At 40.8% G+C, this 14,943-nt stretch overlaps 1 protein-coding gene across 2 annotated transcripts in view; it reads right to left on the bottom strand.

The window, feature by feature from the left end:
* LOC143989392 (DNA primase large subunit-like) overlaps positions 1 to 14,943 on the bottom strand; it is a 226,666-nt gene that overhangs the window by 10,433 nt on the left and 201,290 nt on the right. For both annotated transcript variants that reach the window (XM_077489511.1, XM_077489512.1), the window contains one exon: positions 4,649 to 4,717. In XM_077489511.1, coding sequence (XP_077345637.1) covers positions 4,649 to 4,717 — 69 coding nt within the window. The remainder of the gene's footprint in view (positions 1 to 4,648; positions 4,718 to 14,943) is intronic.

Genomic DNA, 14,943 nt, shown 5'->3' with positions numbered 1-14,943 from the left:
AATAATTGAAAACAACAGTTTTGTAGCTATGGGGAAGCAGCCTTATCACCATAAGACAGGGTTGCAGCTACCTTTACCTACCCTGTTTACATAACAGGACTCATGTAGTCCTTTAAAAATACATGTGAACAGTGTACCTCATGAGAACAGAAAGTTGCCTGTTAACAAGATTTTGGCAGAATTAACAGATATTTTTTGCACTTATAAAAACTATACAACATTTTTCAACAGTATATTTAGCGGCACAGTGGTGTAGTGGTTAGCACTCTCACCTAGCAGTAAAAAGGGTCGCTGGTTCAAATCCCAACCATGACACTACCTGCCTGGAGTTTGCATGTTCTCCCTGTGCCTGCGTGGGTTTCCTCCGGGTACTCCGGTTTCCTCCCACACTCCAAGGACATGCAGGTAGGTTAATTGGCTTCTGTCCAAAATTGGCCTTAGTATATGAATGGGTACCGTAGATTGTGGGCTCCTTGAGGGTAGGGACCAATGTGAGTGTGCAATGTACAGGGAAAGGGGTAGACACTCACTCAGGTTGAACTGGGTGGACTGGTGTCTTTATTCAACCTTACTAACTATGAAACTATAGCTTTGGTAAAAATAACCCAAATTAGTGTATATTACTTGGTCTTTGTGAAAGTTATAGAGGCTACCATCTATGATACCAATCACTGAAAATTGATCACATCTGATCAGGCCTTCAGTACATCAGGTTTATCTAATTTCTTGAGACAAGTCAGGGAAGTACAAATGTGGCCCCCACCCCAAATTACCCTCTTTTAAAAACTAGATATTCCAAGGTATTAAGTGAGTAGCATTGTGAGTTTTTTTAAATTTTTTCACACAATTCTTTACAAAATTATAATTTTTTTACCAAAATATCATTATCAGGTTATTTCTCACACACAGCATATGCATACAACAAATTACACTCCAAATTACATTCTGCCACTCTTCCCGAGTATGGCGATACCATGTGTGAGACTTTCATACAGCCTGGCCACCACATACAGAGGAACAATGAAATAGCACTTTCAGGCATTCTACGAGCATAAATGACACATCTCATTTCTCAACCACCTATTACATTTTTGAAGGCCCTGGAGCACCAGGACAATGGAATTGCGCACAAAATGACCCCATTTTGGATAGCAAACACTCCAAAGTATAATCTATGAGGCATAATGAGTCTTTTGAACAGTTCATTTTTTTCCAGAAGTTTTTGGAAAATGTGGGGAAAAAAATGAAACCATTTTTTTTTACACAAAGTTGTCAATTTATAAGATATTTCTAACACACAGCATGTATATAGCAAAAATCACAGCCCAAAATACATTATGCTACTCTTCCCGAGTATGGCGATAACATGTGTGAGACTTTTACACAGGCTGGCCACATACAGAGGCCCAACATTGAAGTAGTACCTTCAGGCGTTCTAGGAGCATAAAATTACACATCTCATTTCATTCCTACCTATCACGCTTTTGAAGGTCCTTGAGCACCAGGACAATGGAATTACCCACAAAATGACCCCATTTTGGAAAGCAAACACCCCATTGTATATTCTATGAGGCATGGGCTGAAAATAGGTATTCCAGTACTCTGATGGCCTAGTGACAGGTACTCGGGTACTCTGATTGCCTGGTGACAGGTACTCAGGTATTCTGATGGGCTACAGATAGGTACTTGGGTACACTGATGGGCTGGTGACTGGTATTCGTGTACTCTGAAGGGCGGTGACAGGTACTCAGATGAACCGAGACAGGTACTTTGATAGGTGGTGACAGGTCCTCTTTATTTGGGGGGGGGGGGGCAATCAGTGTGATTGGTGTACACTGTAAGCGGTAACGAGATATTAACGGAATCTCCTTCTCACACACAATTGGTGCGTAAGGAGAACCCAGTAACATCTCATTACAGCTCTATGTTTACATTTAGTGATAGGCAGTGAAAGGATCACAGCCGATCATGTGGTAAACAGCCGGCGGCCAATGGCAGTTTACCAGTGTTGGTGACAAGCAGTGTACCCGGGAACAAGCTGCCACAATGTGATCGTGTGCATGCGCCGTGCAAAGTGGGGCGGTACCATCTGTGATCGACCGTGATGAAGTCGCGTGGTAAGCAGCCATGCCCAATGGATGTCCACCCCCCTCGGTTACGAGCGGTGTCTCCGTGACATGCCGCCACAGAAGAAAAAGGAATGCGTGCACACGATTGCGCACATTCCCTGTTTAAATGGACAGACATCATATGACGCCTACCCAGAACGAGAGCAGCGCCGTCTGGCCGTAATATGATGGCCGGCGGGCCGCAAGCGGTTAAACAACATCTGACTACTGGTAACCTGCAATATTTTACATTTTTGATCTTGGGTTAAGATAGACTTTAAAAGTAAAGGTAAATTTGATATTCAATGAACATGTTCCAAGTTACTGCAATTCTCCTGTGGGTCATAGGAGTGCACTAACCTTTGTAATCCTGTGACTGTTATCAACTGGTGGAGCAGAGTAGCTCCAGGTTCTGAAAACATCCCTACAACATTGTAGAGATCCACCCAAGCCTGCAGCTGGGAGCCAGGGCCTGCTGTGCTCACCCCCTCCGCAGCCCCATACACTAGTGAGCACCGGATGAACAGACCAAGAGTTGAGTGATCAGCGGTCATGGGATCATTCAGTGTTTGGTCTTAAAGCTGACGTGGGACAGTTGTAGAATCACAATGATTCTGCAGAATAGGGGTGAGTATGGATGTTTATTTTTTACATAAACCCATACTTTTAACTTTTATGAGACTTACTCTTTACAACTGCTGAGAGAGAATTTTCTCTACCACTACCTATACAGGGAGTGTATTGCATATAAGCATAACCCTTGTACAGTCCTACAAGGAAGAGACCAGAGAGCCTGCAAATGTAACAAGCCAATATAGCTGTCCTGATGTACATAACAGTTACAAAATTATAAAAATAATATATTTTTAGCCTAATATTTTTATGTTTATTAAATATTGAATAGATTGCAATTTACTTTTTTTGAAAAAAACAGAGCCCTTACAGCAATGCTATTTAATGTTAGGTTAGTTACACTTGTTTTGTTTCCTGTTAAAGGAAACCTATACTAAAGAAGTATATAGGTCACTGCAGATTATACCTTCTGATAATTCTAGTTTCTGTGCTGTTCTAATGGCTTCAGGGGTTTGAGTCACTGAGATCAATTCAATGATGAATGGAATTGGAATCGCCAAAAAAGAAATGTTGTTTGAAAGCCAGTGAAGACAATGACTTTTCCATGCCCAAAAAAGTATCAAAAATTACAGAGAAAAAGTTGTCAACTTGTATTTTCATGTTTGTAAGTTTAGAGTGATGCAATATACCTTTTGGTTCTTTAAATACTGTTTAATTAAAAAAAATTACATTTAAAAGTTTAAATTAATACTTTAATTAAAAAAAATAATAATAATTCATACAGGGTCACCTATGTCGTTGCTTCAAAATTGTGCCTGCTTGTGGAATGACGACAAACTTTTACCCTTATAAATCTCCATAGGCGAAGTTTTAAAAATTCTACAGGTTGCAAGTTTTAAGTTACAGAGGGGGTCTAGGGCTAGAATTATTGTTCTCCCGCTACCGATCGCGGCGATGTGTGGTTTGAACAACATTTTCATGTGCGGGCGCTACTCACTTATGCGTTTGTTTCTGCATGCGAGCTCGGCAGGATGGGGCGCGTTTAAATTTAATTTATTTTTTATTATTTATTTTACCTTTTATTTTTACACTTAAAAAAAAAAAATAATAATAATTTGTGTCACTTTTATTCATATTACAAGGAATGTAAACATCCCTTGTAATAGACAAAAAGCATGACAGGACCTCTTAAATATGAGATCTGAGGTCAAAAAGACCTCAGATATCATATTTACACTTAAATGCAAATAAAGAAAAAAAACAAACACCCTTTAAGAGCTATAGGCAGAAGTGACGTTATGACTTCACTTCCGCCCTGCATTGTTATGGAGACGGCTGGGGGCCATCTTCCCCTCATTTGTCTCCATGCCCATCAAGGGCGAAGATCCCATCACCTCCACTGCTGCTGACGGCTCCGGTACGTGGCTGAGGGGCACCCGTCTCCCGCCGCCGATAAAAGTGACCTTGTGGCGAATCCGCCGCAGAGACCTCTATTATCGGAAACCGGACCGCAGATGAACAGGAGGATACTGGGGTTATGGCAGCTAGCTGCTGCCATAACAACGATGTCACCCTTCAAAGAAAGGATGTATAACAGCATGCAGCAGTCCGGAAGTGGTTAATAATTGTCCAAAAAAGACTGCATACATTGATGTCTCCACTCAAAATTAACTTTCCTTGTCCTGTTTCACCACTGTCGCTTGCTCAAAAGGCTAGTTGTAGGTGTAAGTTTGCGATTAAGCTATAGAGCTCTCTATACAACAAATTGTTTTCATCAAGGATTCCTGTTTGCCAGAGGGTTTCAAAATGTGAAAATGTGTAACCACTTAACTCAAGTGTACCATGGTGTGGAACCACAAATGGCAGCTATTAAAACAAAGTAGTAATTCCTGGCCAACAAACCTTTACCAATCTCACTCCAGAAAAAAAAAAAAAAAATAAAAAGTAAAAATAAAACGTATACTTACATTGTGCGTCAGCTCAAAATATTTCTGGCATGCCAGCTGGTAATGCATACCTTTAACAAGGTCCAATATCTGAAGCAAAAAAAAAAACGTTAAAAATGTAAATCTTTGAATCTGACAGTAATTGAAACTGAAATATGGTTCGGAGTTAACTTTTTGATATTATACCTGGAAATGTATTTATAATTATGTTATTCTACTCATTTAGTTCACATATACTAATCACAATTTTTAGTCAGGAGGGTTAAAGCTTAACTTAACAGTAAAGGTAAACCTCCCTTTCATGGTTTCCATGCGCTTTTAGTAGTTAAAAGTCTATTTAGGTCTAGTGAACCAGGAAACTGGATTTTCTATTACTCACAGCAAAATCCCTTTCATTTATTGACGGACACAGCCTTTTTCTATTCTTGAGCATAGGTTATATTGTCCCCACAGGAGTAGGACGCTAGTCAGAAAAGAAAAAGTGTAGCACTATATATAGTACCAGCTGGTAGTAAACCCATTCCTACTCTAGGCAAGCTCAGCTAATCATAAAACAGTAGCATAAAAAAAAAAAAAAGAAAAAAAAAAAAAAAAAAGAGGGGTGGGTGAGGCGTGTCCGTCAATGAACTCAGAGAAAGGGATTTTACAGTGAGTAACAAAAAAAATCCAATTTTCTCTTTCATTCATTGACAAGCACAGTCTCTTCCCTATTTTTAACCTTAGGGACGTCCCAAAGCAGTGTCTCAGCGAGGGGTGGGAAAACAGGAACAATGTGCAAGTGATGGGGAAGGGAGGAGTCTGACCTTTCTAGCAGGGAGCAGGTTTACTATCACCTGGGATTACCCATAGGTAGTGCTCAGCATCTTTTTTTCTGCCTAGTGTCTTACTCCTGTGGGGGCAGTATAACCTATGGTCAAGAATAGGAAGAGGTGGAGTCCATTAATGAACAACAGAAAAGCAGTTTTGCTGAGGGCTTCCTCCATGCTTCTAGACCTGTCCCCACAACCTCTTTTCCACTACACTTCAGTGGTCGTAGGTCGAAAGCCCTGCATTGGACATAAGGATGCAGAGGCAAAGTCCACCTCTGGAGAATTAGTGAGTGCCGGATGCAGATAGGGTAGGGGGTTAGGTAAGTAAAACTGCTTTCCAGGTGCCTTAGACCTAAGCAAGCATTTAACTTCTAAGATACAAGGGCAGCCCCCCACTGCAAGGAAGGACTTTTACTTTCCCCGGAGATATACCAAAAATTCTCTTTTGTGATCTGCCTGTTTATTTATCAAGAAAGACGTATTATCAGAATTCCGGGGACCAACCTGGCCTCCGGTTTGCTTCCTAAGCCTCCCATTCTCCATTTCAGGGTCTAATCACTGGCTTTTTTGCTTGCAGAAAAAATTCTTGCATGCGCAGATATCACAATGTCTGACTTACTGACTATTTATGAGCAAATATTACACTGCAATCTGACTTGTTCGCTACGTGAGCACTGCTGTTGAAAGACCAAAGTTCCTTTCTTAACATGTTAAGATGACAACCCTTTAAAAATACAATTTGCTCCTTAATTTTATTTTATGTAATCTCTTCAGAGTTGAATGCTCTCCAATTCTTATCAAGCAAATGCAATGATGGTTGACCTTTATTGCATATAGACAACATCCCTTGCTAAGTCCCCTACAACAATATAAAAAAAGTCCTTTGCCAGCTTATCAAACACAGGAAATTGCTGCTATGAAGCGATAACCTCTACAAGAGTACACAATTGAAGAAAGGTGACATTTTACCCCTCCTTTCTAGAGTCAGGATTTTCCATGTCAGACATAGCAATTGAGTCATCCTCAAATCCTTGCGGTCCACATGATTAGATACTGCCTTACTGTTACTGAAGGTTGAAGATATAAATTGCATTTGCTGAAAGGATTACACAAGAAGATAGACAGTAACTGCTTTTTTTTCCCCAGTTACATCAAAACAGGTTATTTTGTGCGCTTTGTCACGAATATTCATGATGTAGTTCAACAAATGTAGTAATATTCCTTTGTTGCCTCTACATACACTTAGCAATTAATTCATTCATTTTTTTGTTTGTTTTGGTTTTCTTTGTCCAGCTAGGCTTTCTGTACAAATTTTGCAGAAGTCTCAGTGGTTATTGATTTTGCAAAGTAAAGAAGGTTAGCATGTTAAAATCACCTCTGGTATCTAAGCCCAGGGCAGCAAGTTCTTTATCCTGTTAAAGTGATTATAAGGGGTTGTATGCTTATTTTAATAAAATATAAACCCTGTTAAACTTACCTCCTCTTCTCAGGTCCCCTGCCAGTGTTCCAGGCTCCACCTCCAAGGCAAGTGCCCCCCAGGGCGATTTGGGTTATCATTACGATTTAAAAAGGATCCAAAGAACTAACAGAAATCATCCAAATGGCCTTGATCAAAAGTTAACATACCCTGGAAAGTTTGGCCTTGGAATGTTAGATCTTTCTTGATCTACCTGACTTTGGCTTGGTATCAAGAGATCCCCAAATTTCCCATTTCTCATTAAATGATTAAACAGTACTGACTGACATATTCAATGCTTTGGTTATCTTTTTATATAATTTTCCATCTTTGTAACGTTTCGTTACCTTTTTTTGCAGGTCTTTTGACTGTTCTTTTCTACCTCTTCATGGCTCAGTGTCTAGCCTGTTTAGTGCATCCATGCGAGAGCTAACAAACTCATTGCCTATTTATACATACACTAACTGTGATTTAAAAAGCCACAAATGTGGGAAATTAACCTTTAATTGCCATATTAACCTGTGTGTGCCACCTTCTGTGTCTGTACCAAGGCCAAACGTTCCAGGGCATGTAAACTTTTGATCAGGGCCATTTGGGCGATTTGTTAAAAGATCAGCTGCAGTGAGCCTACAGACAATACTGGTGATGAGTTATTTGCCCTCTACTTTTTCTGGGCACAGCTTTTACAGTTTCTGTCCTCTTTGTGCAACATCTGTACAGTTTTTATGTAGTAGCTATTCTATAAAATCTACTTCCTCTATATCTTTGCACAAACAGGTTAAGAAAGGTTATATTTTAAACAAAATGTATCTTATAAATGAAAATTCTGAATATGCAGCAGTTATATTTTGAGACAACACACCGAGGTCAGGAAGCTATTTACTCATATTAAAATCCAAGGGCAAAACAGTATAAGCAAAAGAGATCAGTATATGAATCAATGTGCTTTCATTTTACTGCTATTGTAATTTATCACTCTTCACTACCAAAAGAACCTTCTTGTTAAAGAAAATTTTACTTCTGAAAATAAACAGGGATGATTTGAATCATGCAGTAGTTTTCTTACTATCAGAAATGCAAACAGGATACCAATCATCCCTGGAAATTTGCAACATTAGATGTTAGGCCATCTCTTTGCTACACTAATATGTGAAATTACTGCACTAACCCAAATAGTGATAAAAACAGCTAACCAAAACATTGACAACATTTTAAAGAGGATGTATAACAAAATGTAGTGCTAAAGTGATAAACCATAAAAAGTGAAAAATGTCATACAGTGATGAACCATATAATAATGTGATACACCATACAATAGTGAGGAACATGCATGACGAATGATAAAATGCTATTCAAATGAGAAGAAAAACAAAGAAAAAAACAGGAAAATATAAGGTCTGAACTTATGATGGATCGTTATATCCCGAAGTAAGTTCAAAATAAAATAGAACATGGGAAGAGTCCCCCCTTATGATGGAATTAGTATTCAAAAGGTAGGATGGAACAGCCATGACAGCACACAACACCAGGGATGATGCGACCACCAAAGATAAGGGGTAAATTTCTCTTAACAAATGTAAGTGGACTCGCATGTCAGCGACAGTGAATCAATCTTGCTGAGAAAGCCAGAACATGGAACTCCAATAGATGGAGAGAAGCTGGAACTCGAATGGTGGTCAATCTGAATGTAAACATCAAAAGCCAGACATTCTCATCCAAAGGAATATGGAAAGAAAAAGATGCCACCATACGGCACAGATCAAAATTGATGGGTTTTATTTAAAGCGGTTGTATACTCATTTTTATGACTTTTACCTACATGAAAGCCTATAATAAGGCTTACCTGTAGGTAAAAAAAATATCTCCTAAACCTGTACGGTTTAGGAGATATTCCCCTCGGTGTGCGCCGCTGACTGCAGCGGCGCATGCGCACAAGGGGATTCTCGGCTGAAAGTCCGAAAAAAAACATCTGCGGGTTTACTACGGCTTTAAAATACCAACATCGATCCATAAATGTAAATATAAAATTGTGACCACAAGCTAAAAGCGAAACCCAACGCGTTTTGTCCCAATGGCCTTCAACTGGGGCATAGAATAGGTCCCCCACATTGGTCCATATTTATAGAGAACATGTACAAACAAAAAGGACCAATCAGAGCGACGTGGCTCCGCACATGGCGCGAAGACAGGAAGCGCTATCATCGGTGTGAGTTGTACACCTCACTCCGATAACACACAAGCGGAGCGACGCCGGTCACATGGCTGCAAATTTGATGTCAAAGCCTCATTGTGGCTAAAGAGAAATCTCATCATCAATGCAGTGACAGAGTGCACGCTGAACCTTAGTCAGGTCTACCATGCCTCGTTCTGAAATGAACAGGAAATGGTAAATACACGTGGACATGTTGGGCCAAGTGCCACCCTAAAAATGTGAGGCATATATGAATATATGTAATAAAGAAAAAATGTTTATTGGAGGTCCCATTTACCACCTATTCTATTGAACACAGGCAAATCAAGGAGATATTTAACAAACACTGGAGGGTTGACATGACAGTGCAGGAAGATAACGTAATATGAGAGAAGTATGCAGGCTGCCATTGCAGGAAATGCTGGTTGCCTCTGTCCTAATGAACCTCTGGTTCAATACCTCAGTGCAGATTTTGAGCTGCATGGTAGCTCTGGGTCAATGATTCTCAAATGACTGAATTCAGTGAGTCGGCCTAACCGCTAGTAAGTTAGCATTAGCAAAAAGAAGTTCAGCAATGAAAGCCCCATCCTTCTCTTGAGATGCTCTTCCTCTAAGCCGATCGGCTGCTCTCCTGCAAGGGGGATCTGCGCTGAGCGCCGATAATGAGCACATTGATCATCAGTGTAGACCCATCGAGGATGCCCACTGGAGACCACCAGGGATTCCAATCTCAGCCTGTTAGGGATGGCACTCTGTGCCCATCAGTGATGTCTACCAATGCCTTCTGATCAGTGCCATCTACCAGTGCAGCCCATCCGTGCCATCTACCAGTGCAGCCCATCCGTGCCATCTACCAGTGCAGCCCATCCGTGCCATCTACCAGTGCAGCCCATCCGTGCCATCTACCAGTGCAGCCCATCCGTGCCATCTATCAGTGCTGCCCATCGGTGCTGCATATCACTGCCATCTATCAGTGCCCATCAGCGCTGCATTTTAGTGCAAACCATTAGTGCTGCATATAAGTGCCTCATGATCAGTGTCAATCAGTACTGCCTTATCAGTGCAGATCAGTGAAAGATAAAATGTACTTATTCACAAAACTTTGTAACAGAAACGAAGAAAAATCTTTTTTTTTTTTCAAAATTTTCGGTCTTTTTTATTTGTAGCGCAAAAAATAAAAATAAAAACCCCAGTGGTGATCAAAAACAAACAAAAAAAAGCTCTATTTGTGGGGGGGGGGGGGGGGGGGGGAAATGATAAAAATGTTGTTTGGGTACAGTTGCATGACCACGCAATTGTCATTCAAAATGCGACAGCACTGAAAGATGAAAATTGGACTGGGAAGAAAGGAGGTGAGAGTGCCCTGTATTTAAGTGGTTAAACAGGCAAAAATGTCAAATTTAACATAGCTTTATTAAGACAAGTATTTACAGTTGATGAACCTCAATATGATTATCTGAATCTCCCTCTGTGTTTAAAAGACCACTGTATGTAAGGCATTGGGTCAAAGATTCCTCGGGTCAAGTCTGACATGCATTTTACAAACTTGCTAAATTGGGTCTGCAAACATCAATAAACAAGGGAATGAAGAATGGACCATTACTGGCTGATCAATGGGGGAACAAACTCATCTGAACAGAAGGGTGAAGATGTGGGTTTTAGTTAGCCAAAAAGGCTGTTAATTTAAAATAATTTCACCATTGCACAAAATCTTCCTTTGAAGGATCATTCACCAAAAAAAAAAAAATAAGCCACACAACTAAAATCTGATGAGGTATCTAAGGACCTATTGACATCTCTTGTATAACAAGTTTGGGTCAAAATCAGTCTTAAAAAATCAGATTTTGTAGTCGGAATGTCCGACCGTGTGTACAGGGCATAAGAAGAAAACTCTGGGGCTTTTTGCTACCTAAAATCTAGGAAGGCTAGCAGTTACTGAAAAACCAATGAATTTTAGGTTGCATCAGAAAATGTCACAGCAGACAATGCTGCATGTGTTTATAAAATATGCATTTCCTCAATATTACTTGAATAAAGAGAATCAGACAAAAGTTTAGGAGAGAATCATACAGAAATTCTGAAAACTTCACAGGGTTCACATTCTTTTTCAAACAAAACTGTGCCTATCTTCTAACACACATAAACCAAATTTGCAGTTTAATTTGCTCATAATGTGCTAGAGATGAATGCTATTAATCATGTTAGTGGCTGCCAGGCTGATATCAGATCATTGAAGGGGAGACATGCCAATCCCAGATGGTCTTCCCTAAGGCACACTGCACCAGACTTTAATCAGATGTAAAGTTGGTGCCTCTTTCACATGATGCTATTCTTTCATCATAAGCCAGAAGATAAATTCCTCCCCAATGACTGCAAAAAACATGAATCCTTAGGCAGAGCTTTTCCTTACCCTCTACTGGTATGAAATTCACAACTGCAGCACACACAAATTACTAAATTATGGTAATATCAACAAAGTGCTTGCATGCATTTAGAAGATACTGAGCCTAAAGAAAAAAAAAAAAAAAAAGGAAGACGAAAATTGGCTCTAAAAGTATCAACCCCTACAATAATGCTCTGGTCTTTCAAGGATTTTCATTATATTAGAGTTTAAAGCACAACAGTAGCTTTTTAATCAGCAGAAAAAAAGGTTTGGGAAAACTATTAAAATAGTATATGCCTTATGGTCCCAGGCCTCGAAAAGCTCTCTATGCACGCTCTATAGGGAGAACGCGTACAAAATTTTATTTTTCTGGTACATGACCCCGGACGTCTTTCACGCCATTTACCCTACCACCTCTGACAGATGCTGGCGATGCTTGACCCACAAAGGCACGCTGTTCCACATCTTCTGGCAGTGTCCCCTAGTGGTCCCCTTCTGGGAAGGGGTCCGGCGCCTCTTGGCTGATCTCTTGGATCGGCGGGTGGACCTGGATCCTAAGACCTTCTTGTTGGGCATCCCTCTCCCTACTTTGACGAAGTCCCGCAAGAAATTGTCACGGCATATCCTGACTGCGGCGAGATGCCTAATAGCCCTACACTGGAAAAAGGTGCTGCCCCCCGCTCTGGGAGCACTCCATGCTAGAGTTCAGGACGTGGAGTTGATGGAGAGGATGACCGCCAGGATACAGGACAGGCTCGAGGCCCACGATGTGGTCTGGAGTCCATGGAACTCCCGGGAGATCCAGCTGTGAAAACGACGCAGAGACCACGCACGGTGACTATACCCCCTGCCTGTCCCTACCTCTCCTCCCCCACACTCTCCTCCCCCCTTTCTCTTTACTTTTTATCCTTTGCTAAACTCTCTTTCTCCTTATCCCTCTTATCTCCTATCCTTCTCACCTCTGCTCTCGTTCTTCTTCTTTCTCTGTTGCTTGGTACCCCTATTTCTTTTTGCCAGCCTCTCTTTCCTTCTCCATCATGGCTGGTGCATGTACGTGCTTTGTTGTTCTTTTAGCACACTACTTTGTGGATGCTGTTTGTCATGAGAGGTTGATACTGTAAGAAGAGGTCCATGACTTGGTGCGGGGCTACTCCACTGGACCCTATGGTGGGTAAAGCCATTCTTTATTTATCAGGGTCGGCCCGGTTGTTCGCGGGGGCCCCCCCCCGGGCTGGCATTTGCCGGCCCTGGGGGGCCTACTGGGATGGGCCAATAGGTGGGTGGTCCCTGCGGCCTACTTTTTTCTGTTCTAGCTGTTTTATTATGATGTAGTAATGCATGACGTGTAATGCACTCTTTGAAAATAAATAAATATGTTATTTGGAAAAAAAAATAGTATATGCCTATTAACCACTTAACAACCGGCCCATAGCCAAATGACGGCTACAGGGCTGTTTAACTCTGGGAGGACGTCATATGACGTCCTCCCAGAATTCCGCTCTCGCGCGCACTCGAGAGCATCCATGACCGCCACGGATCACGGTAAATGGCCGCTCATCGCGGCCGTTCACCACGTGATCGCTCCGTCAAATGCAACACGCTCCGTCAAATGCTCTGCAACACCCGCCAATATCCTGCAACACTCTGCAATGCTCTGCAACCCCCCAGCCAATACCCTGCAATGCTCTGCAACACCCGCCAATACCCTGCAACATTCTGCAATGCTCTGCAACACCCGCCAATATTCTGCAATGCTCTGCAACGCAAAACTCTGCAACGCCATACTCTGAGATACCCAGCCATAGTCGCGGATACCCTGCAATACCCAGCCATAGACATCCGCCCCCCCCTCCCGCCGCCCTCCGGTGCTTCCACCGACTCGCCAATACGATCAAAGCCAGAATCTTTTTTTTTTTTTTCAGGCTTCCCAGCTTAGGAGGTGAGATATGGGGTCTTATTGACCCCATATCTCACTGTAAAGAGGACCTGTCATGCCATATTCCTATTACAAGGGATGTTTACAGTCCTTGTAATAGGAATAAAAGTGATCAAAAAATTTATTTTTGGGGAAAAAAATGTCAAACTAAAATAAAGTAAAATGAAAAATAAAACAATTTTTTTTTAAAGCGCCCCTGTCCCCATGTGCTCACATGCAGAAGCGAACGCATACGCGAGTCCCGCCCACATATGAAAACTGTGTTCAAACCACACATGTGAGGTATCGCTGCGAACGTTAGAGCGAGAGCAATAATTCTAGCCCTAGACTTCCTCTAACTCAAAACATATGACCAGTAAAAAAAAATGCAATTGTCGCCTTTGGGGATTTTTAAGTAGTGACGTTTGGCGCCATTCCACGAGCGTGTGCAATTTTGAAGAGTGACATGTTAGGTATCTATTCACTCAGCGTAACTTCATCTTTCACATTATGCAAAAATTGGGCTAACTTTACTGTGTTTTTTTAAGCACAAAACTGTTTTTTTTTCCAAAAAAAAGCATTCGAAAAAATACCGTGCGAGATGAAAAGTTGCAACGACCACCATTGTATTCTCCAGGGTGTTTGCTAAAAAAAACCATATATAATGTTTTGGGATTCTATGTAATTTTCTAACAAATAAATGATGATTTTTACATGTAGGAGAGAAATATCAGAATTGTCCTGGGTGCTCCAGAACGCCTGATGGCGCTCCCTGCATGTTAGGCCTCTGTATGTGGCCACGCTGTGTAAAAGTCTCACACATGTGGTATCGCCGTACTCGGGAGTAATAGCAGAATGTGTTTTGGGGTGTAATTTGTGGTATGCATATGCTGTGTGTGAGAAATGAACTGATAATATGACAATTTTGTGGGAGAAAAAAAAAAAAAAGTATAAAAAATCTTGATTTTGCAAAGAATTGTGGGAAAAAAATGACAACTTCATCATGCCTATTACTAAATACCTTGGAATGTCTTCTTTCCAAAAAGGGTCATTTGGGGGATATTTGTACTTTTCTGGCATGTTAGGGTCTCAAGAATTGAAATGGGCTGTCAGTACTTCAGGTGTGATCAATCTGCAGATATTGGCACCATAGCTTGTGGACTCTTTAACTTTCACAAAGACCAAATAATATCCACCAATTTGTACTTATTTTTTATCAAAGATATGTAGTAGTATAAATTTTGGACAAAATTTATAAAGAAAAAATTACTAATCTGCTAAATTTTATAACAGAAACAAAGAAAAATTCATTTTTTTTTACAGAATTTTCTGTATTTTTTCTTTTATAGCACAAAAAATAAAAAAAACCAGCGGTGATTAAATACCACCAAAAGAAAGCTCCATTTGTGTGAAAAAAAGGAAAAAAAAATCATATAGGTCCAGTGTTGCATGACTGAGTAACTGTCATTCAAAATGTGAGAGCACCGAAAGCTGAAAATTGGTCTGGTTATTAAAGGGGTTGTAAAGGTAAACGTTTTTTCACCTTAATGCATTCTATGCAT

This window comes from Lithobates pipiens, unplaced genomic scaffold (genome assembly GCF_037356315.1).
Source record: "Lithobates pipiens isolate NorthernLeopardFrog02 unplaced genomic scaffold, aLitPip1_a1.2 Scaffold_18, whole genome shotgun sequence".
Lineage (NCBI taxonomy): Eukaryota > Metazoa > Chordata > Amphibia > Anura > Ranidae > Lithobates > Lithobates pipiens.
Note: the sequence above shows the minus strand (reverse complement) of the source record. Positions and strands in the feature narration are given on the sequence as shown.